The sequence below is a fragment of the Polyodon spathula genome, chromosome 5 (assembly GCF_017654505.1).
Source record: "Polyodon spathula isolate WHYD16114869_AA chromosome 5, ASM1765450v1, whole genome shotgun sequence".
Lineage (NCBI taxonomy): Eukaryota > Metazoa > Chordata > Actinopteri > Acipenseriformes > Polyodontidae > Polyodon > Polyodon spathula.
Genome location: NC_054538.1, coordinates 40,644,925 through 40,669,476, shown reverse-complemented (window position 1 = coordinate 40,669,476; position 24,552 = coordinate 40,644,925). Strand labels below are relative to the sequence as shown.

Below are 24,552 nucleotides of genomic sequence, written 5' to 3'. Positions count from 1 at the left end.
CACTACAGACTAAGAACCAGACCATGTCAATTGTAGAAAATCTTGTAAATTATATTTTACACTAGCATTTTTAAGAATAATTTATGAAATATGACAGTATATGTCAATAATTATATTTTAAAGATACATATTGATTTAGTAACTGAAGAAAACTAGGGATAAAACTAGTGAAGAAAATCACATTCATCTGCAATGGGTATTCATTTCAGTGTGTTATTATGGAAAATCTAACTTTTAAGCAAAATTTCTGGTGCTATTCTTATTTTTTGAAGTTTCAAATTCAAAAATATTTTAAACTTTAATTTTGTTCAAAATTATATTGATACTGTGCATGTACTGACAAATGGCAACTGAACACAATCAAAATCTTATTTTTGCTCTCCTGCAAAATTATGAAAATGTCACTTACACGCCTATGGTTAATAAATTCAGAGTTTATTATCCAACAAAGGAACACTTTTTTTTTTTTTTACGTGATTGGTCCATTGTGATGCATACCTGTAATATATAAAAGCTGCATCTCCCCGTTACAAGTTAATTTTGATCACAATGATAGTAGATACTTTGTTGCTTGGCAGTTACTGATATTAAAATAATTTTTGTTTCATAAAGATCAGTGAAAACTCAATAGATGATTCTGGAGAACAGTTGAATCAATTATGTCCTGGCTACCTATGGTGGAATTACAGCCAATCAATAGTGTTATGGCAGTTGTTCAAATAGTTTTGTCCAATCCCTGTATACACCCAACACACACATTGTGTAAAGTCAACTACATTTTTCATCCACTAGAAAGAATGATCAGAAATACTGCTTCATGAATAAAACCTTGCTGGTTGAATAATTTGCCCTCAGTATCCAGAGTAGAAAGTATGTACTCAGCCAGGGGCAAACTTTCTAAAAGTCTACCACAGTAAAAGAATAGCAAAGTGTAACGAAGCACAGTGACAGCATGGTAAAGCACAGGTAAGCATTGTAAATCCCAGAGATTTATGGTAAAGAATATTAAACATGGCAAACCACAGAAAACTATGGTAAATGCATAGTATAAACATGGGAAAAGCAGGGGAAAATTGTACCATTACTGTGTAAATGAATCTGTGTAAAGCAACTGATGATATCTTTTAACTCAATATGTTCTTGTCATAAAATCAGTTACCAATACAACATGACTAAATGACCCATAGATAAAAATCACACAAACAAGTGGCATTTTACACAAAGCAAAAGTAGTCTCGGTTGCAGTTAGATCAGTAACCATGAGCAAAGTAAATGGCTTGGTTTGTAAACAGGTTATCGAGGAAAACAAAGTGTGTCAAAACCTTTCATCTCTATGTGTGAATGGAAGTGGAACATCAGATAAGGAGCAGCCATTATTTTCAGCAAAAGGAAGGTCAGATATTGTAGTGTATCAGTGGTAGCTATTACCAGTATAAAGAAAATCCTCTGGTAAAAGTTCCAGTCTAAAAAGTAATGGATTGTCAAAAGGTAAAGTCAAATTAGGCCATACAAGACAGATCTGATTCAAGTTGCAGTAATATTGTTTAGTGGAATGCCAGTTACAGGTATACTTTATGTAATCTCCTAATATTTAATGTTGCACCTGTTTACCATATGCAAGTTTTGTATGATTCTCTATTGCTGTGTCTGCTTAGATGAAGCATTATTTGCTATGGTATTCCAGCAAAAAGAATGATTTTGAAAAGGGTTCTCAATGCTGATTGAGGAGACCTGAGGTAGGGACGCACCGCAGTGTTCCAGAAGCTTCGCTAGTAAACAGTGAACAGTAAGTAAGCATAGCAAATGATCTAAGCAGAGCCTGCAATAAAGATACAGAATGCACATATTAGGACATTACATGTTGTACCACTTGACAATAAACATACCTTAGTAAATAATAACTAACAGCAACAATACTGTATTGACAAAACATGAAACATTTCACTATCCATTCTCCAGATAAAACAGAGAAAGAGCTGACCTTTCCACGATTGATAGAAAGATCTTTTTGTCCGTCATTCCATACACTGATGGTTAAGACTACCTTGATTGATAACCTTCACTGGACCTCCTTAAAGTCACACATTCACATAGTTTGCAGGTTCCAAAAGTTTTTTTTTTTTTTTGTCAATATTTAGGTATTGTGCTACAAAACAAAAGGTAAATCAATTTACTTTTTTTTTTTTTTCTGTATACTTTCAACATGCTGCCACGTACTGTTACATTTCAGTGAAACATAACAACAGTTAAACTTTTATATTTCCTACTCTTGTTCAATTGATGATAGAATTGACCCACTATAAGTACATCATTTGAGGTCAAACACATTCTTTTGGATACTTTGAAAAAAACTTTACCTTGGGGATTTGTCTAATCTATGTAATTAACGACTATATAATATGATATATTATATATATATATATATATATATATATATATATATATATATATATATATATATATATATATATATATATATATATTTTTTTTTTTTTTTTTTTTTTTAAATACACATATTATTAGATTGACTGGGTCACTAAAATATGGCCATTTTAGTCTTTATTATTTCTTACAAGATAGCAAAATGAAAAATGTCAGTGTGTATTTTTTGACTAGTCAACAGATAACTTGTAGCTTCCACTGCATGCTATGTGTTGCACGTGACACTCCCTCTGTAAAGTGCTTTAAACCAGTATTGGAAGGAGCTGTTGGATACTGGCAGTGGAAATCCATTCTGGGTCTGTTTTTAGATCTTTCAATGAAGGTCTGTACCAAGTTTCCTCAGCATCTCTAGATGCACTGAAAAATACAGAATATTGTTACTGGTTACTTGAATCGAGCACATATTGTAATAACTGACCAGTTAATGTGCTCATGTTTGTATATCTTCATTTTGATCGCATAAACCTGTTGATTCAATAAAGTTGTAGGTTTTAATTTGGTTGAACAGAAATGGGAAGGCAGTTTTTGAATACAATAGCTGCTGATTCTATTAAGCAGTTTTCACTGTATGCTCAGGTGCCTCTGTTACATCACTGTACTGTACATCACTGGGGGATAACGTAAGGTTATTATCATAACCCTGGTTTCAAGAAATAGAAATGTAACCATTACCTAATGGGGATATACCAAATTACCTGAGCACTTATATCAAAGCTGCTCCTTTAAGAGCCCTGTATGCGTCAGACATTGTCTCCGCCCCCAGGAGATAAATACGAGTGACGCATAAGGATCAGCACCATTTTCTCTTCAGGCCTGCTGCGCCGATCTGGAAGGTTAATGGTTACATTTCTATTTCAGAAAACCAGGGTTATGATAATAACCTAACATTCCCTTTCAAGTACAAAATGTAACCATTACTGAATGGGATACAATACCAGAGCCGTCGCAAGTGAAGGACTTGCAGCACCGGCAGATGTGCTAAAAAGGAAGATAAACTGCCTTTAGCATTCTGGTCGAGGAAGGACAAGGGTCATGGCATATACATACTACAGCATTGCAAATATCTGCGACAGATGCACCCTGAAATAACGCCCAGGAGGTTGCAAGGCCTCCTGTGGAGTGCCAGTGATCTTTTCTGGTGAATGCTTGTACTTCACCTAACAGCTTGGTGGAGGTAATAGTAAGCAGTAAAGCTGTCTAAGGACAGAAATTTCAGCTTCAATGGCAGTGCTGTAAATGTGTCCAGCACAGCATTAAGCTGCCAGCGAGGGACAAGGTCCTTTCGAGGGGGCCTTAACCTCCGAGCACCCTTCAAAAGTGTGCTCCTAGGGAGACTGTCAATTGTGCTCCTTTAAATATGGCAAGCCAAAATAGCTGCCAGGTAGGCATTCAGTGCAAGCGACTGACACCACATCTGAAAGACATCCCACTTATAGCCATAATGGTAGTGTGTAGATGCTGCCCTGGCATTCTTAGCGTGACAATTACCCTGTCAGATAACCCGAGGTGAATCAAATGTTTCCGCTCAGGTGCCAGACCAAGAGCTGCAGAACTTTGGGTCTGGTGCCCCACGCAGGTCAAGACGGGCCGGCAATTCCCATGGCTGACAGTACAGGAGCTGTGCCAGTACCAAGAACCAGGTTATCCTGGGCTACTAACAGCACCCAACCCTGGTATTGTTTGATCTTCTCCAAACGCAGTGTAAGCAGTGGCAACACTGGAAAAGCAGTCTTGGGCCATCTGTGAGCCAGTGCGTCTATGCCGAGAACGTGACCACTCTCCATTAGAGAGTACCTATGGGGACAATGGCTGGACTCCTGGGTCGCCAAGAGATTATTCTCCGCGCACCTGAAATTCTTCCAGATGAGGTTCACAACCAAACTATGGGGGCTACAGGTGAACTGTGCTTACTGAAAACAATTGTTCATGAGCACACACCACCGCCATGGTGGTGTTGTCCGCTGAGCAACACAAGTCTACCTTATATCTCCCTGGGATATTCATGCAGGGCCAAATGAACTGTCTGCAGCAACAAAACATTTAGTAGAGACCCCCCCGTGGGAGCTTCCATATGCCCTCACCCCCTGGCCGTTCCAGACAGCGCCACAACCTAAGTTGGCAGCATCTGTGGTTACCACCTCTCTCCTCATGACATTGCTCTGCCCAAGCACTGATGAGCTAGTTGTTTCCACCAGGAGAGAGCTTTCAAACAATGACAAAGGACACTGTGAGTAGACGGTGCCGGTCCAAGACAGGGTGAAGGACCCTGTGGCTGAACCAGGCTTGGAGAGGGTGCATGTGTAGGAGCCCTAAAGGGAGAACTGGAGATGCTGCTGCCATCAGGACCAGAATCTCTGGAAGATCATTACCATCACCGCTGCATAGGGCTAAAAAGCGTCTTCTTCCCGCAACAAATGTGGCCGTGCTCCTACCCAATGTCTGTCCAATGCACTTAGACAACAGCAGCAGGTGGTTATTGACTAAGCTCAACTCGTCCAACCAATGGATATGACTGGTACGACTGGTACCAACCTTGGTTGGTACTAATAAAGGTGACAGGTACCTACTTTGGTACCTATAAGGTCACTGGTACTGGCTCTGGTACCAACCATGTGATTGGCACATTCTCTGATACCGACCATGTGACTGGTACATTCTCTGACACCGACCATGTGACTGGTACAAGCTCTGGTACCGACAGAGCAAGTCACTGGTACTGGGCTGGTACCACGACAACTGGCATGCAGGTAAAGACCTGAAAAAGCCACTGGCAAACTGCAAGCATGCACTCTAAAACAGACAGGGGCTCCAGTTGCCTGCTAAGTAAAAACAAATCTAGTAGCCTTCGTTGTAAGAGCAGCAAAGCAAACACGTGCACGCTGGGTTTCTGAAGAAAAAACAGAACATAATCAACTTCTCTGCAGTTATGACTTAAAGTCAAAGCTCACTTCTTCCTCAGGCATAGGCTGAAAGAGAAAATAGCGCTGAGCCTTATGTGTCACTCGTATTTATCTGGGCCCTATAAAGGAGCAGCTTTGATTTAAGTAATTCAGGCTATAAGATATATATCCCCTTTAGGTAATGGTTACATTTCGTAAGCATAATTGAGTAATCATGAACTAATCTCAGTAAACAAATCACAGTGAAAAGACAGCAAGAAATCCTTCATTCCTAAATATAACTGCCGCTCCTAAATATGTTTCTGTATGAACTGTCCCATGTCCACAAGTGGGTAGTTTATCGTTTGTGCAACAAGTACAATGTATGTATAAAAGTACAAACCTAAATAAAGCATTTTAATTCTTGGAAATCCTTATACCAAGGTCTGTATCTGCTCAGTGACACAGTGCCATTTGGATCAGTGCTATTCGGCCAGTCATACTGATGTCAGATTTGAATGAATGATTATTCAAAATGATATCCATTAAAAAAATAAATAATTCATGCTATAAAAATACATGAAAAAGTAAATAAATAAAAAAAAAAAAAACACATTTAGTGACCTCAGGGGGCTGTCTCCTGTAATAGGTCTGGATCAGTAGCAAAATGTTGTGCTTTTCCAGTTCAACACTCTTTTTCTCGGTCTCTCCTCAGGTGTTATATTGATGTTTCGTGGGAGACCTCCAGTGCTGATTTTAAGAGGATGCCATTGCTGGGTGGCTCAGACGGGCTCTCAACAGGAACCTGGAGGCAACAAGGAAATTTAAAAAGTGTGAGTTAACAACCTTTACTGAATGACATGATTCCAAACATGCTCTAGGGTCTTTGGCATACAAACACAAAGCAGCTGGCTATCACTTTAACATAAAGGGGTCATTATATAACCTGCTGTGTGTTCACGGTAGAGTACTTCAGCAATATGGTGGTGCTGGTAAGCTATCTACAGTAGCAGTAAAACTTAATCATGCTCCAAATATTTTTTTTTTTCTGCAAATGTTTTTATATTAATGTAATAAAACATAAAAAAAAATGTCCATGTACAAATGTAAGTGTTTTATCCTTGTACCACCAACAAAATACATTAAAACAAGATGTATTCTGTTACTTACTGCTTGTACATCTTTGTTTGTAATCCCCATATTAACATCGTGTCTTTTCAACTCAGATTTGATTGCGGCTGTAAATAAGAAAAAAAAAATGCATATTATGATATGAAGAAACTATAAAGTATCTTAAATCTAATTATTTTAAAATGAAAGTATTTACGAACAATAAAGACCAATACTTTCAGTTGCAAGCTGCCTCCCCATTAAAACACAAGCTTTATTAGCCCTTGCCATTAGATCACTCAGTGTCTTACACTACAGAAAAGCTTCTGCTAAGAAGTTCAGAGCTAAAACATGAAAGGCTTTACACATATAATTTTCAAGCTCTAGAAGTCTTTTAGTGTTTACAAGCTCAAAAAAGTATGCTATGCCTTAACCCATAATATAGGACCACCAACCTGTTAAAATGACTCCTATAAAGATCCAGGCACAGAGGAAGATATTTCCGGCAAGAGGGTTATAATCTGTTGTTAGTTTCCCTTGAATTAATGTGAAAATAATTCCAAATACCTCAAAGAAGGAAAAAGCAAAAATTAGACCACCATCATCAACACAATTTTACAGGCATTTTACTGTAAGCGAACATAACTCACTGAAGACAGGCAAGGATTCTATTTCATTTAACTGTATAGTAATGTATATACAGCCACCTGAAACGTCTTTGTACCGAATGGAAATTACATTGCACTAAGATGGGCTATACTGTTTAATTATTCTTACTTAACTATGTATTTAATATATAGTATAGGGTGCTGTGTAAGACAGAAGCTGATTTTCACCTAGTCAAGGTCAGAGTGGACTCTGACCTCTTGCGGAGTACAGATCAGCTTGTTTCGTAGAGCAGCCTTAATATTTTATACATAATATATGACATTAAACAGAAGAATTGCGCAGGTCCGAAAGTGGCCATACAATTGACCAAAAACTTTTGCATGGCAACATGTCCGGAAGCCGTACCTTCTGCTTATGAGACTTCAGCAGTGAAAATCCTGTTTGATATGTAACCTTGTAAAAATTAATGAATAAATGAAACTGTCTGCATTTGTCACTGTGAGATGGCTAACATGAACCGGGAGCTGACAGAAAAGCATCAAGCTCGGACTACACTTCACAACTGTCACTGTAATTGCCTGGCACCGCACCTGCACTAAGAGCACTCACTGTCAGGAGACGTGATCATGTCTGTGTTGTGTGTTGTTCTTTGTATTATTATTTCAGGACTGGACCCTGTGGTTTATGCGCTGGCAATACACATCAGTGTGTAGAGCCAGCATTACTATTTAACGGTCTTAAGCAGACAGAGAAAAAACAAAGAACTGTTTGAACTTTTGTGTTTGTCATTGTTGGAGCACCTACAATACCTGTACACCTGAGCACTACAAACCATTTTGCCACACGTGGTGTCAGGGAATATGGAATAATGGGATTATGGACGTCACAGCACTGTCCATGCTGCTGGAATGACTGGACCAGAGACGAGAGGAGGCAGAGAGCAAGAGAGAGGAGAGGTACGTGGCGCTGATTGAGAGGATCGGCATCAGAAACACACCCCAATTACCAACAGGACCTGGGATGGAGCCCCCTAGAGTGGGCGCAGAAGATAACCACAGAGGACGACCCGGAGGGATATTTGGTCGCAAAAAAATGATTAGTAAATAATACAAGGATAGTACACAGAGCTTCCTTATTAAATGTTTTTTTTTTGGTTTTTGGTTTTTTCCTGTATTTGTGTAATGCTATCTTGGCTTTTGTTTTATTTTCCATGTTTTCATTACATTTCTTTGGTGGCCAAATGAGGCATGCTACACTTGCGGTATTTCAACACAACCTAAAAACTTAGTTGAAACCCAGTTTAAGAAAGCCGTACTATACTAGTAGTCGCACAAGGCCAAATTGGAAATCACAGAGAAACATTTAAATACACCCTCTCATATTTTAATACTAATTAGGTTATTTGCATTTGGAACAAACACTTCTTTGGCTAAAAGAAAATGACATGGAAGGTACTACCAAAATATAGTGAGAAAAAGATGAGACTTGTTTTTCTTTTTCCATGGTAACTGTCCCAGAGCTATGATGGGTATTTTGGTCCTATTACCCACCCATTTACCCACTGTAGTTAAAATTCACTTCATGCCACCACAGTACCTTGTAAAGTAATGTGTATTTCTTATATGACTGGAGAACCTCAATGGGTAATTCCTATTTATACAGTTTTAAAATTAGGTGAATACATAAAATGGAACTACTCTGCAAAATCAACAAGCTTTCATATACTTGATCATCTTTACTGAAGGACTTTTTTCTGACGGCTACTCATAGGTACCTGTGCAGAAGCGTTCAGGAGACCAGAAGATGTTCCTTCCGACTCAGGATATGTAATTTCAACTCCAAATTCAAATCCCAGTGGCAGGTATCCTGTCATAAAGAAACTAAAAATATAGAAGGAGAATTTAGGAAAAAATCAGCGTTCTCCTGTGGAGACAACTGGAGATTTGTTAAACTTTTAGACCTTTTTTTACATTAAATCCTCTATGAAGAAGTACTATAATGTGCTCATGAAGTGTACACTTCTATATTTGACAAACCAAAGAAGCCAAACGCCAGCCACAGTTTTTTACACTTAGGTTAAAGTCAGTAGTTTGAAATGTCCTTTCAATGGTTTGTAATTATCTAAGTAGTTATGGGTTCTGTGGCTCCAATCTTCACCTAGCTTCAAGCTTTGAAAGGTCATACTGTCACTTGATCTGTAATGGTATGAAGAAGGCTGTTTAGTGATGGTGTCACAGGAAATAGGTAGACCGTGAAAAAGCAGACGTGTCTACACTGCACACGCACAAATTTCTGATTTTAAAGGGAGGGTTCGCTGGAAATTCAGTGAAGATAATTAGTTATTTTTCATATGCAAAAGCAAAGTACACACAGTGTGTTTTTTTGTTTTGTTTTGTTTTTTAAATTTGTCATCTTATCCATCTAGGTGTAAAGTAAATTAATTAAGTTTAAGCCTCCATTAAACTAAGTTAATATGTTACATTTGCACAGCGATTTTGCGGTTTTCCAATAGTTACCCTGTGCATTTACAATGTTTTTAATATGCTGTACCATACCTTACTGCTTTAATATGCAGCTGTAAGTTTGCAATGCAATGCACTCTACGGTAAAAGTTCATAAGAGCTGTACTGTTATTGTGATTAGGGTTCAGTAAATTATAATTCAGCAGGGGTGAGAAGCATTGCAGATTTTATTTCTTTTGAATGCATTTGTTTTAAATCCACAATAACAATAAGCTTATTCATGCTAATTATATTGTCATGCAATACATATATTCACAAAAAGAATTCATACGCTTTCAATACTGATATAGAGAATATATTACAAATTATAAAAAAAACATATTGAGATAATTTCCACTGAACTGTATTGAAAGGGTCAAACAACAAATACAATTGCATATAAAAAGAAATCGTATGATGCATGCATGATTAGTCACAAATACAAAATAATGTATTTATTCATTTTATTTTAATATTTGTACCACGATAAATAATATAAAGTTTCCGCTGTTCAGAAATGTAACTTTGCCACCATTTATAAAAACAGTGTACTTGAAGTACTTGAACCATGAACTTTGTCATTGTCTGGAGCACCTGCATCACCCTTTCACCTACGCACTGTAACCCACACATTCGCAGCTCCCCATTAAATACAGGCAGAACCAGTTGTTGCACATGGTTACCTCAACAGTAACTTAAGAAGAGTGAGCAGTTGAAAAAAAACAAGTACTTATGCTCACAGTTAATTCTCCTTTTGTAACCAGTAATCTCTTGCTATGCGAAAAGCCCTTAAAAAAATAACTTTTGTTTCAATGCTGATTAAAGGAGCTGTCAGTCATCCTAGGGTCCACTATCAGAAAGCTGACTGCTCCGCTTATGATTTCTAAAATGTTTTTGTATTTTGAAGCTCTCTATAGATAAAAATAATAATAATACAGCAGCCCTCTCCTTCCTGGACTGCACCTATCCTGTCCCTCCTGTTTTCTTTTCTTTTCACTAAAACACATGCTGCTCAAGGCACAAGTTTGAATTTGAGACAGAAGTATTTCTTCTGAACTCAGCAAGGTGGTGAGTGTTGCTTTATTATGCTGAAGTTCCAATCTTAAGAAAAAAAATGAAATTAAAGTTAAACCGAAGGGGCAGTTAAAAGAGTAACTGTTTCACTTCCTGGGGACTTTTTAAAAGCACACCTGTGATAACTGAAAAATAAAATGATATACAAAGTGAATCCAAACAAGAAAAAGAACACGCTAGTTAAGATAACTAATATTTCATAACTATGCAAACTTGCGCTCGAAAGTTAGTATTCTTGAATTTGTCTTAAAGGGTACACAAGGATCTTTTTATTTTATTGTGTTACATGCTATATATATGTTTACATATATATATATATATATATATATATATATATATATATATATATATATATATATATATATATATATATATATATATATATATTTTTTTTTTTTTTTTTTTTACATTTTGACCACTTTTGTAAACTTTTAAATTGCATTCTCTGGCTTCAGATAGCTTCCCATGTACCCACATGGACCTCTCAGAACTACATTTCCCATCATCCTCCTGCTCACATATATAACTGAGATGGATTTACCAGTGAGCAATGTAGTTCTGAGAGGTCCATGCAGTTACATGAGAAGCCATCTTGAGGCAGGGAATGCAATTTAAAAAGTTAAAAAAGTGGTCAAAATGTAAAAAAACAATTAACAATTAAACACACCTTACGTAAACAGTTGTAGCAACACATGGGAACATGTAACACAATAAAATAAAAAGGTCCTTATGTACCCTTTAAGGTTTATAAATTAAATATTCTGGGATGAATCGCTGTGACAGAGAGCCCTGTCGCTGGTTTCTGAGCAAGTTTGTGCAGCTGAGACGCGTTGCTGGGCAACCAATTGGGCAGTTAGGCTCACCCAGCACTGAGCGGATCAGGAGGTCCGGATTGGCTAGGGGGTGTGCCTTGGGATGCTGCACAGAGCTCAAAAAGCATCTGCGCCACATTTCGAGGCTGCTGCATGGCCAGTGCTACACAGACAGGCACTGAGCGAAAGTGTGTGTTTGTTTACATCAAGGAGGAGAGCGTCCTATACTATACAAAATCCATCCACTCCAAGACGGTACTTGTGAAGGCATTGCCTAGCCACGGCCGTTTGAAAAGGCTGTGTGAAGATGCAGGAGTCTCCGTGAGAAAACCAGGACTCCAGGAGCCCAGAACGAATTCAGTTTAGGAGATGTTGATCTCAAACAGTATAGGAGGGTTTGCGCACAGCAGAAAGTTCCTGCAGCAGGACATTCCTTTTAGTGGGACAAGTGCTCTCCATTTTGTGTGGCAAACTTTTATTTTTAGCTTTGTTTTGTCTTGTTTTCTTTATTAAATGTGACACTAGGGCTACCATTGCTGGCACACTAGTGTCAGTACTTGCATCACACGTCCCCTGTTACAATCACTTATTACAAGTAAATTACTTTAGAAGACAGTTTTGTACGCTTATGAACAATTTGTCAGAAACACTAAATTAAATTACAAATATCTTACCCAAGTACTCCTGCTGTTACAAATACAATAATCAGGTAGTCAAGATTGAGTGTAAAGGTGAAAATAACCATTCCAATAAAGGACAGGAGGTAAACAATCAAGGTGGTCTGTCTGGAAAAGAGGAGAGATTACAACACATCAGTAAAGTTAGAAACAAATTAGGTAGTCTTCAGATTCCTTACATTATCACACACTAGCTTTGTTGTATTGGAATTTGTATTTCTACCACATACATTTCATCCAGGATTCTTGTTAAAAAAAATGTGGACCCTTATGCATCTCTGTCTGTCAAACTTTCTGTCGCACTCTAAATGAGGAATGTATTAAATCTGGCCAAACTGCTCTTGCAACCCTGCAGAACATGTAAAATCAAATCAGTGTGCTTCATAACTGTATTTTTCTCGTTTAACTTGAACAGAGCTTGTGATTATGTTTGACAAGTGTCTGCCCATTTACACACACACACACATGCAAAACATATTTCCAAATCAGATTAATTGCTCTGTTATTGAGTTATTGTAACTTCAAAGGAAACAAATTATTACTAATACAACATATATGATGTTAAAGTGTTTCAGAGCTTGGGAAAGCATTGTTCAGCTTGAACTTGAAATCTAAGGTTTTAGCAATTTTAGCCAGAAGATAATAATTGATTGCTACCGGCTGAAAAAAAAAAAAAAACAGTCACCTTGACCTACCGCCAGAACATTTACAAATGCATCTCAGTAAAATAGTTTAATCAGTATTAGACAGCTGGGTTGTTTTTTTTGTGTTTTTTTGCCGTGAACATAGTGTTCAGCGACAATCCTCTGAAGAGAATTCCTGGTGAGAACCCTGTCCCCAAATCAACCCCACTGACCGTTGCAAGAAAATGAGCACCATACTGTGGAGAGCTCAAACCAATCAATGAAATAATCAGTTCGTGGTGGTCTACATTTCATACTATGAATCGACACACCAGAACTTCCTGCTGCAGGAATTCATTTTTTAATTAGACCACTGAGATTTAGGCTTTTTCAGTTATTTTATTGTATTTATTATTTGAACTCTAATAGCAAACAAACAGAATTGCATAAGATTCCTAGTGTTAGGTCTTTTGGTTGTTTCTGCATAGAAGACATTTTATTTGTCAACGTTTTAATACAAGTTATTTGTTGCTGGTTTTAAAAAAAGAAATACTGTTCTGTAACACTTATATTGTGTGCACGAGTCAATTAACGGTCCTGTGTTAATACTTTGTGGAACAGTAATGTATACTTAATTAACATGTTAATAGAATTGCACATACTTGTATGTTTTAGTGTGATCAAGCCAGAGGCCACAGATAATAGAGCCCACCATCCCAGCAACCACTAGAGTAAGTCCAATACGGCCAGCATTTACCTCTTCACCCTACATAAATTAGTGAAAGCAAGTGAACACAAAAAGGTTTAAGGTCAGCTTCAAAAATAGAAAAAAACATGCATTTGTACATTTTATATATAAAAGCAACATGTGACCTTTTTTTACATTACATATCTATCTGTAATAGGCATTTCAATTACATTGTTTTATTTTGTTTTATTTATTAAGCTTTAACCATATTTTTGAGAATAAACAAAAATTAATCACAACGTTTATATTCCTGGGTTATTCTTCACTTCTTACTGTAGGTCAGTGACTGGTAATCCATGCATAATTATACTCTTAGAGCTCAATTTATGCTGCTTAAAGCTGAAGGAACTTGGTTTCAGGAGACTACGTTTCAGCCACACCAGGGAAATTCGGTCTCCCAGTCTTTTGGAACCAGTTTTCAAGCCATTGTTCCTGAAACAATGGCTTTGTGTTTTCTCATCTTAAAAATTCCTAGCACCCTGAAGTAAAAGACACTGAGCTCCGATTAGATGTCCATTCCTGTATTAATCCCCAGGTATCGCATTCAGACACTGCCAGTCGACATTAACAAAGGGGCTGTTAAAGGTCTGGTCAGGTTTACTTCTGTATTAACACAATTAAGCACACACCTAAAAAAGCACCCATATGTACCTATATATACATACTCAGAAAACATATTTGCATACAGCTAACACTCAAAAGAAGGCTATATGCCACAGCTAAATTATAAATTAACCAAATCAATGCCATCAACAGTGTTTAGAAATGCACCGCTGTAAATGTAACTAAAATTTCTCTAACACAATAAATGACAACATTCCAATATTGCTGTTTGTCATTAAATGAGGATGCATTAATATGCATGCATTCAGTGCCATATACACATATAATTACCTTGGTCTAGAAAGATAGCTCACAAGTCCTGCAATCATGTTGTTCTGTTTCATCACATATAAGGTAGACTGCAGTACATTGTATTGTATTGTTATGGCAGTTTTCATTTTGTATGGACACAAGGATCCAAACAGTAAAGGATCAAGCAATGCTTCATATACATACATATATTGATACCTTTTGATTGAGATTATGGAACTGGCTTTTGTTAGTGTTTGCTTTTTGAACAACAGGCTGCTGAATGTGTGCTGTGAATGTTATAGTTCATATTTTATAATTATACCTGGTTTTACTACCACACATTTCATAATCACTTTACTACAGCTATTAGGAATTTGCTCAAAATAAAAGGTCAGTTTTTGGTAAGGACCATCGATATGCAACATCTACACAAAAGCAATATTTTGTTAATACTCTGTGCGTGTGTTTTTATTATTATTATTATTATTATTATTATTATTATTATTATTATTATTATTATTATTACTGTTGTAGGCAACACACTGTGTTGTCTATTATAAAACATTTTTTGTTTGGTAAATTTCTTACTTTATTGCAGCACATTTTAAAACATGTACTAACTAATGCCAAACAAAAACTATTAAAAATATTAAATACATAAATAAATAAATAAATAAATAGACTGAAAAAAGGGCACTAGACCCTAGGGTAATACCCAAGGCACCAAGCTGCCAGGTGGGTTGAGTTGACCTTAATTTAAGGTATGTTTTCCTTGCTGTTGTATATTCATTTAGGCAACTTTAAATGATCAAATTATATTTTTAAATAATATAATGTGTGTGTTTTTTTTTTTTTGATGTGGCCAGTTGTGTTTGTTTTACATGATGCCAGTGGACATGCATTCACAAGCCTTTTGACAAGCCTGTGTTAAACATACCTCATAGTGCACTATGATCATCTGATTCAGCAGTGTTGACACAGAGTAAAATGACCCAGTCAAAATACCTACAAAAGAATGAAAGGAAAGCAGAGTAACAAAAAAATATTGAAACAGTTTTTGGAACGGTGTTCAGGTGTCAGACTTAAAATGGAAACACCTGTCATTTGTCCTTTGAATAACAGATTACAAAAAAGTAAATGGAATCCATGATATGTATTCTATAATACAGGAAAGCTGCGTGGGTGAGACTGATACACAAGACAGGAGATCAAACTTCTGATGTTTCCTAAGAACAACCACTGAGAAATGGTCACTTCCAGTATGACACCTAGAACCACTTGTTTTGCATCAGCACACACTTGGTTTTAAATATGAACACTCAAAATAAAAACAACAATGAACGGACTGTTATGTAACAGCGGTTGTAATGTGGATCACTCTCTAATGGACAGTGCAGGCAATCCCATCACCTATTTTACAGCTGTAACAGATAAGAACAGAAGGAAATGTACATGCGAGAAGAGGACATTGAGCCCATCTAGGCTTGTTCGTTTCCTGGTAGGTGATTGACTTCAGAAGTTTGATCTTAAAGGATCCAAGTGATTCTGCCTCAATAGAATGACTTAATAGCACTTTCCATACCCCCAACCTTTTGTGTGAAAAAGCAACTCCTTCCCTCTGTCCTACCTCCACGCAGTTTCCAACTGTTTTCTATGGTCCTGCTTCTTTACACCGCTTAAATGATTTGCATGGGTTAACTTTTAAGACTTTAAATACTGTAGTTCAATCCTGATACTGTTAACATCTGTGGGTAACGTGATCTGCAATCTTTTTTTAATAAACGTTTCACATTTTCTGCATAAAATATATCAAAATTGTGATTTAGAAATCATGTGTAAATGTGTGTATGATTACTTTAGAGTGGCAGTGCCAGATAAGGCAATGTCCAAATCTTGTGGGGCCACAGGGCGCTCATTTTAAATAAAATTGTCTACAATTCTGACACTCGCTCGCACCGTCTTTGTTTTTCGAAAAGCTACTGCAGTGGCAGTGTCATGGCAAATTTCTTACGACAGTGACTCCAGACTTATAACGATCCTGTTAGAACGGAGTTCCGTTTACAACGTATCGAGGAGGCATGTCCCTGCCAAAAAACATGGGTTTTAATTGGGAATTACTCTGGTTAAAACAGACTCATTGATAAAGTATATACTGTACGGTTTTCCTGTTCCACAGGCCGACATTTTGTGTTTAATATGGAAAGCTCTTTTTTAATGCCTACCACATTACCATTAAAGATTGTACAGAATTTATCGAGACTACTCATGATTTCAAAGTAATGTTGCATTTTACCCCTTGAAAATAATTTTTCTCTCTCATTGTTAAATTTAGAGAAGTTACCCCCAGTCCCAAACTGACTTCACAACAGCACACAAAATGGAAGTTAATGAAAATGATGACCACATTTCAAAATGATACTGATGAAAACAGAGTTATTCATTTTGAAAATTAGGAAAATACTGCCACAAGAAAAAAGATGTTGGTGTGGTTGTGCGTACCATGTGAAAGATTTCTGGGGGCGCGCCTCTGTGTGTGCGTGTGTGTCTCTTACTCCGTATGATTCCATCTGTTATGTTAATCATGTTGTATCAATAATGGCAGATACATTTAGAAAAACCTGTAGCGTTTTGCTAAAACTGCCCAAAAATATACAACCCGCTTAACATCATTTTCTCCCGCAAAAACGGAATTAAAAACAGCCCAATTTTGCAGCAGTTGCCAGCACTGTAGCTGACACCCAACAGGCAAGGTGAAAGGCTCTCACAGGCCGGATTTGAAGAAGACTGGTCTATGGTATCTACAGTTGCAATTTTCCCCTTTTTTCTACCCAGTTTGAAATGCCCAATTGGAATGCTGCCTCACCACTACAATCAGGAGAGGTGAAAATCATCAGGCTGCCCTTCATTCTCACTGTCAAGCCAATCTTTTCACACTCTGAATTTAAACAATGGATGTTACTAAACCCTGGAGGCAAGGACCTAAACTGGGAAGTTTTTGTTGGGTCTCGCTGGACACCAGGCACGATGAAGCAAAATACCCTCAGATGCAGTCATCCTTGTATGTTCTCAGCCACAACTGGAAACAGGGACTTGAAACACAACTGTATGGCTCACCTAGCACTCAGAGCAGCAGTGTGTTTACTATGTGAGCAACTGGGGACCTTTACTTATGTATTACTCACCATAACTGACAAGCAAAAGCAGGAAAGAAAAGTTCTTGAAGAGGTTGATTATTGATTGCTTGTAGGAGTAATCTTTGGGAGAGCTCTCTGGCAACACAGCCTGAGCCTGGCTTGGCGGCAGTGGAGGCTTTTCCTTAAATACTATAACAAAATAAAGCAGGATCATTAGTAACGTTAAATAACTACACATACATAAAACTGTACATTGACGTACATAAAGGGGACTAAAAATATAAGATTTTAAATGACATGCCGTTACAAAAATAATCATTTAATATAGGGAACTTTTCCTAGTTGTGTTATTTTCAGGCATGAACCCACTATGTATATAATCTCACAAAAGCAGTTACTTGTAATAATTTACCTCCACTATCACAACGTTCCACCCATTGCCAAATCTTATTTCAAAGTCCATCATATCATCACACGGTTGCTTAATTATGAAACGTGGAACACCATTGTGATATCTTGATGTTATAAACGAAAGAATTACAAGCAGGTGGTGTACAGGGATTATTTCTGGAAATTACACAGATTTCACCATTCAGCCTCATAGTGTACATGTATCTCATGTAATGCCTCAGAACGTGGCTTATTAAGCAGAATCGTGCTGCCCAGGATATTGTTAAATTGAGAAACTGTTGGCCCTCTGCTTAAAATCATTCAGAAGTTATAACCATTTAAACTTGCCTTTTTGTATTTGCATGGTTTCATACGCCATCTCTCTAAATGATACGGTTAGGAAACTGATTTTTATGGAATAACGAACAAATTGACAAACGCTGGTCATTTGTTCCAGTTCTGAGATGGTGATCCTTGTGCCAGCTTCTGATTTGGCATGGAATTTACTCATTTTTTGATTTACAAGTTTAAAACGGTTTTGCTTACCAATGACTGTTAAAATGAATAGCAGAGTAGACGCCACAGCTGTACCGTAGAACATGATGCTGATGTTGCTGCCAGTTAGATCTATATTGTTCTTGGTGTAGGGTACCAGAACCGGAGGCAGCAGGAAACCAATAGCTGTACCAAGCTGGGGAGCAAACAAGGAAAAATGGCACATTAGTACGTTGAATATGCATGTGTCTATATATACACTGCCCATTGTACAGAGGTTTGTGCTTCTGGTTAGTACCAAGATATATGGATGTTTCTGTATGCCTTGTGTAATAGCAGTATAGACAGCAATGATTCCCCATGTTGCACCAGGACACTGGAAACCTATACTAAAGAGATTTCTGCATGTATTTTTAAATAAGCTTCTAAAACAGGAGAAAAATAATCTAATCAAAAACTAAAGGCACTAATAGGCACTGTCAAAATGTTTCTCTGTCTTAAATGTGTGCAAACCAAGACTTTGGTGTGAGCAACCTTCAGACTGCCCCCTTTCATTATGATTAAGATGTGTAAACTCTGTATTGAAGTTTTTTTCTGGGATAATCCAAATATTAGTACTTCAAACATTGTTCTTGTAATGTGATCATTGTTTGTTTTGTGTTGGTGTGAGTAAGATTTCCAATGAGCAATCGCATCAGGAAATAATGACACCAGTTTCTACAAAAAAAATAATAAAACACTTTAATAAGCAGGATAGAAAATATATTTTAGAATTATCATACTGCCTGAGAATCTTATCTTCTCTTTTCTTTTTCTATACTTGAATAAAATGTGTTTGCTCTAAAATAAACTTTACCACAGTAAAGACATAGCAAAGTGTAATAAAGCATTGTAAAAGCAAGGTAAAGCACTTGTAAGCAAGCCCAGAGAGGTATAGTATGGTAAACTATTGTAACTGCATAGCCATGGCATGAGAAAATTGCAAAATGTGCACTCAAATGTACACTTTTATAAGGGATACTCTGCATTATACATCTGTTTAGATCCCAGTGAGTTTTGTTTCAATTGCAATAGTTTGTTTCTGGAAAGCAGACCCTTATACAACTTGAATGTTTCCCAATGCTTTTCCCACGGTTACACTGCATATACTGTACCATACTATGATAAACGATTATAAGGGGTTACGGTATTTGTTTCTCTATTGAGAACAGCTTTTTTTTTTTTTTTTTATACCATTTTAGTTCATATGCAACAGAAATGTATTGGTTGTTTCATACCTATGTAAATGTGTAGGTATTTTAAAGTAAATAGTTTGCTTTTGTTCAGGGCCAATTAAACCACCATACCTGCTAAATATTCCATGAATTTCAAATGCCTACTAATAGTAAACAAACATTTTTAAGGCAAATGTCCCACAATCATGGTATATTTTACAATACAGATATATTTAGTGTCTGTTTCTACAATACATTTTTCTTCAGGTATTTCTAGTTTATCATAAATCACTGACTGACACGTTCCGTTTGTTTCCAAAAAACCAAATACTTGCCCTAGGATGTCATCCACGGCTCATTTAAATGAAACATATTGTGAAAACGAGGTGAAAACGTATTATTTGTAAGCCTTTTTTAATTACATCTGCGTTACGGGACACGTGTACAATGCAATCTATAAGTCATAACGTATAAGATATTAACACTAACATTTTGTCATTAAGTTATCAAAACACCCACCTGATTTCCCAAAACCGCGGTGGCACAGGCTGTTGAAACTTCCTTCGGCCCAAACCACACCGATGCAATTCTTGAAGGTAGACCCAAAATAAACACCTGGGCCACTGAACATATAGTTTGTGCGAACATCGTCACCCCAAACAGGTTGGGTCTCACACTGGCACATTTTACCCAAGCCCCAATGCAATTCAAACCTGCGCCCAAGAGCGCCGTGATCTTAAGTCCCTTTTTATCCAGTAACCAGGTTGCGGGGAATATCAGAGGCACATAGACGACCATGTAGACAACTGACAGCCAGTCAATCTTGTCGCTTGTCACATTGTAGTAGTCCATGAAGATATTGGTGATGATGCTGTACTGGATCCATTGGAAGGCGTTGACTAGTGAATAAAGGCTAAAGACTATCAAAACTGCAAATCTTCGCATGTATAATTTGGTTTCAAGCGGCTTCGGTTGCCCATGCAGCATGGTCTGGTTCTCGTCGGGAGGTATCGAATCTTCAAAAGGGACCTGCACTGGTTCAGGAGTCACGTTCATATACTGGTTTCCATTTGGATCGAATACATTCTTCCCCTCTGGTGTAGTCGTGTAGTTTTCATCAGCTGTGCTCCCATGCTGTTCATGCTCCTGTAAGTCGCTTGCCACCATCATGCAGCTTAAATAGTAATATCACTATGTCTTCTGGCTAAAGAAACAGGAAATCCTCCTCGCAGTGGAACGTGTGTGTTAATATTAAATTGAAAGAATATATAAAAAGAAACGTGAGAAGGGTAAATACCGGTAAACGGTTTTGGTTTTTTTAAAGTCATACAATATTATATAAGCACTGGCGTGTGAATGCTATAAGCAATTATATGGAAATACATTGATTCATACTGACAAAGGTCGAATATCTTTATCCAAAACACCCTCCACATTCAAATAAAATGCTGATAACACTACCGCCTCCACCGGATCCAACAAGCTGGACAAGTAATTGTATCCTACGTATTGTATGAATCGGTCTGTGTTATGTGAACACAGGGATTGGCTGCCACACCAACAAGCAAAAAGACGGAACACTTCCTATGCTACTACAGCAATCGGCAACCAGACAGGGGGTGTGGTTATTGTGTACATATAATGCTGCGGAAAGAGCCGTGCAAAAAACTGTACAAACTACTGTATAATCAAAGTTATTATTTATTTTCCTCAGTATTTGTCTCGAGGTTCTTTAAGATTGTATTTTAACTATAACATAGATAACTAGCAGTGTTGATAATAAATGCTGGCACTCATACTATTATCTGTTCATTTGATGTAGTGGTACATATCTAATTAATGAAATCAAGAAAACTGTTTCAAATATAACAATGCAGGCAATACAGTTTAAACTGGCTTTAAGTCATATATACCCATAGTATTATTTTGTTAAACACACCTTTAATGATAGTATTAAAACAGTTAATATAATTCAGTTTCTCTATTGCAGTATGAATACATTAAGTCGTACCACTGAAGTATGCTTACTTCAGTATTTGTGTAATACCCATGTATGTCAGCAGTATTAAACTGTATTATTTATTTTTTTCTTTCATCTGCGACTGCACTTTCCGTTTTCATCATTTACCCCTCCCACTTGCCGATAACAGATTTTTCAATAAATAATGATTTGTATGCTGCATCATTTTTATGCAAACTGACTTCAAATAAATCTCGATCTTAGCACTTCAGACCATAAAATAAAAAACTAAAAAAAAAGAATTGGGGAATTGGGCACGGATACGTCAAATACGTCAACATCTTTCAGTTGGTTTATTTTAAACTGTTAATAATAATAATAATAATAATAATAATAATAATAATAATAATAATAATAATAATAATAACGTTAGGTTATTACCATAACCCTGGTTCCCTGAAAGAGAATGACAACCATTACCGAATGGGAAGAGCCCTCTCTGACCGTCAATCACTGAGTATATATAAAAAAAAAACTGCCCTATCAGGGCCCTGCTGTGAGGGGGAAGTCCCTCCCACCTCCTGCTGAAGAGGGACGTCCTCACAGTAACATATCGCCATTTTCTTTCGAAATCATAGGGCAGCTGGGGACACGACCTTGAAGGGTAATGGTTGTCATTCTCTTTCAGGGAACCAGGGTTATGGTAATAACCTAACGTTTCTTTTCAATTCGAATGACAACCATTACCGAATGGGAAGCTGTACCAAAGCTGTGGTGGCTCCAGATTACCGACAGTACAGCCTCACAGCGAAAGCTACAGAGCACACATGATGCCTAAGGGCATGCCGGTAAGGGGGAGTCCGTCTGTTCATACGCAAAGCGTATAGCATCTGCCACCAGTGCACTAGACGTTGCTTCGATAGGGCCTGACCTCTAGACCGGGACCCATAGCAGACAAACAGCTGGTTGGACTGTCTCCAGGACGGCGTCCTATCCAGGTAACAGCGCAGAGCCCGAACTGGGCTTAGTGTGTGTTGTCTACGGTCCTCCTCTGACTCGTGTGGCGGAGGTCTGAAAGTTTCCAAAACCACTAGTTGGTTAATATCGAATGGAGATACCACCTTGGCAAAAGGCTGGATTTGTTCTTAATGTTACCCGCGAGTCATTCCCAGTGAAAGACATACATGTCTCATCGATGGACAGCGCATGAAGCTCACTTACTCGTCTGGTAGACGTAATGACTATTAAAAACGCCACCTTCAAGGAAACAGGGCGCAGTTCTGCTGACACCCTGGGCTCGAATGGGGGACTTGTAAGGACCCGCAGTATCAGTTCTAGATCCCACTTGGGGACCATGCTTTTCATGGAAGGACGAAGCCTCCGAGCCCCTTTAAGAAATTGCACTGCCAGGAAATGTGCTCCAGGGGACACAGAGTCAATTTTGTCGTGGCACACTGATATTGCTGCCAGGTATACCTTCAAAGTGGACGCTGATTTTCCTGTGTCAAACAAGTGTTGCAAGAAGGTTAATATCGTCTCAATAGGACAGGTCACAGGATCGTGACCTTCGGCAATGCACCAGTCTTGGAAGACTTTCCATTTATGTGAGTACTGGGCTCTAGTGCTCGGCGCCCTAGCAGACTGTAGTGTTTCTACAACTGCATCTGGCAAGCCTCGTCTGAATAGACAGCTCCATTCAATGACCAGAACCAGAGTTGGAACTGGGCTGGGTTCGGGTGCCATAATAGCCCCTCCTCTTGTCTCAGGAGGCCCTTGAGCAGCGGGATCTGCCACGGCTGACCCAACATGTCGGAGAGGAGAGCAAACCAGGGGCGTCTCGGCCATCTGGGTGCAACCAGCACAACCTGTGCTCTCTCCACCCTGATCCTCTCTAGTATCAGGGGTAATAATGGTAGCGGAGGGAAAACATACAAGATCCCCTGTGTTGTATTTATCCAGGCTAAAAGCAGGTGCATTCTCACCAGCCCTGGTGGAAGGATTCTCAAGGTGGCTGCCATCAGCCCCAACAACCTTTGATATATTTTGACCTGTAGGAGAGCGTCCTCTCTGAATAGGGAGAGTGTGGCCTCCAACGACCAAATCCTGTCTTCCGACAGTAAGGCAAGCATGCTCACAGAGTTCAGTTTGATCCCCGGGAACACTGTGGACTGAGACGGTATGAAGTTGCTCTTCTGTTGTATAGAGAGCGTTAGCTTCACCACATGATCAATAACCTGTTTTGCGTGCCCCTCGGCACATGCTTTGGAAAATGCGCAAACTAGCCAATCGTCCAGATAATTCAGGATCTGAATACCCCACAGCCTGAGTGGAGCCAGTGCTGCTGCATCCATGCACTTTGAAAATGTGTGGGGCACCAACGAGAGGCTAAAAATGGAATAAAATGGAATTCGTACGTGCCTTGGAAGGCAAAGCGCAGATACTTTCTGTGCGTGGGATAGATCGGGATATGGAAGTAGGCATCTTGCAGGTCGATCGATGTGAACCAGTCTCCCGGTTGGACGGACTGGAGGATACGCTGTGCTGTCAACATGTTGAACTTCCTTTGTTTGAGGAACAAATTGAGGACCCTTAGGTCCAGAGTAGGTCTGAAACCGCCATCCCTCTTGAGCACCAGGAAATACCTGGAATAAAAGCCGCTGAAGGCATTGCTTGGGTTTACCAAGCGCACAGCGATCGTCTGTTGAAGATTAGTGATCTCCTGTTGAAGGAGTATCGCACTCGCTGATTCGACAGTGGTGAGGAGCAAACCTTTGAAGAGTGGTGGACCTAAGTGGAATTGTAAAGCGTATCTGTGTCTCATTGTCGATAGCACCCAGGAGTCTTGGGTGCAGCCTTGCCATGGGCCATTTCCTTGGGTCAGTCCGGTTGTGAGGGGGGTTGGTGGCAGCCGGGGCCCCTCAGGGGCTGTCTCCCTTGGGCTTGGGAGGGGGTGGGTCTTTCTTAGACCCCGGCCTCAGTCTCCTGCCAGTGAACTGGTTACCCCTGGCCGGCGGTGGTCCCTTGCCGAC

General features: G+C 38.5%; 1 protein-coding gene across 1 annotated transcript; it reads right to left on the bottom strand.

Annotated features, from left to right (window-relative positions):
* Window positions 1-3,100: 3,100 nt before the first annotated feature.
* Window positions 3,101-21,068, bottom strand: LOC121315966 (feline leukemia virus subgroup C receptor-related protein 1-like). The gene is made up of 10 exons (XM_041250605.1): window positions 20,083-21,068; window positions 18,401-18,545; window positions 17,513-17,653; window positions 15,268-15,335; window positions 13,390-13,493; window positions 12,102-12,212; window positions 8,815-8,920; window positions 6,887-6,998; window positions 6,492-6,559; window positions 3,101-6,126 (listed from the first exon to the last, which is right to left on the bottom strand). The coding sequence occupies exons 1-10, from the start codon at window positions 20,731-20,733 to the stop codon at window positions 6,040-6,042; spliced, it is 1,593 nt and encodes a 530-aa protein (XP_041106539.1). The 5' UTR covers window positions 20,734-21,068; the 3' UTR covers window positions 3,101-6,039.
* Window positions 21,069-24,552: the final 3,484 nt, after the last annotated feature.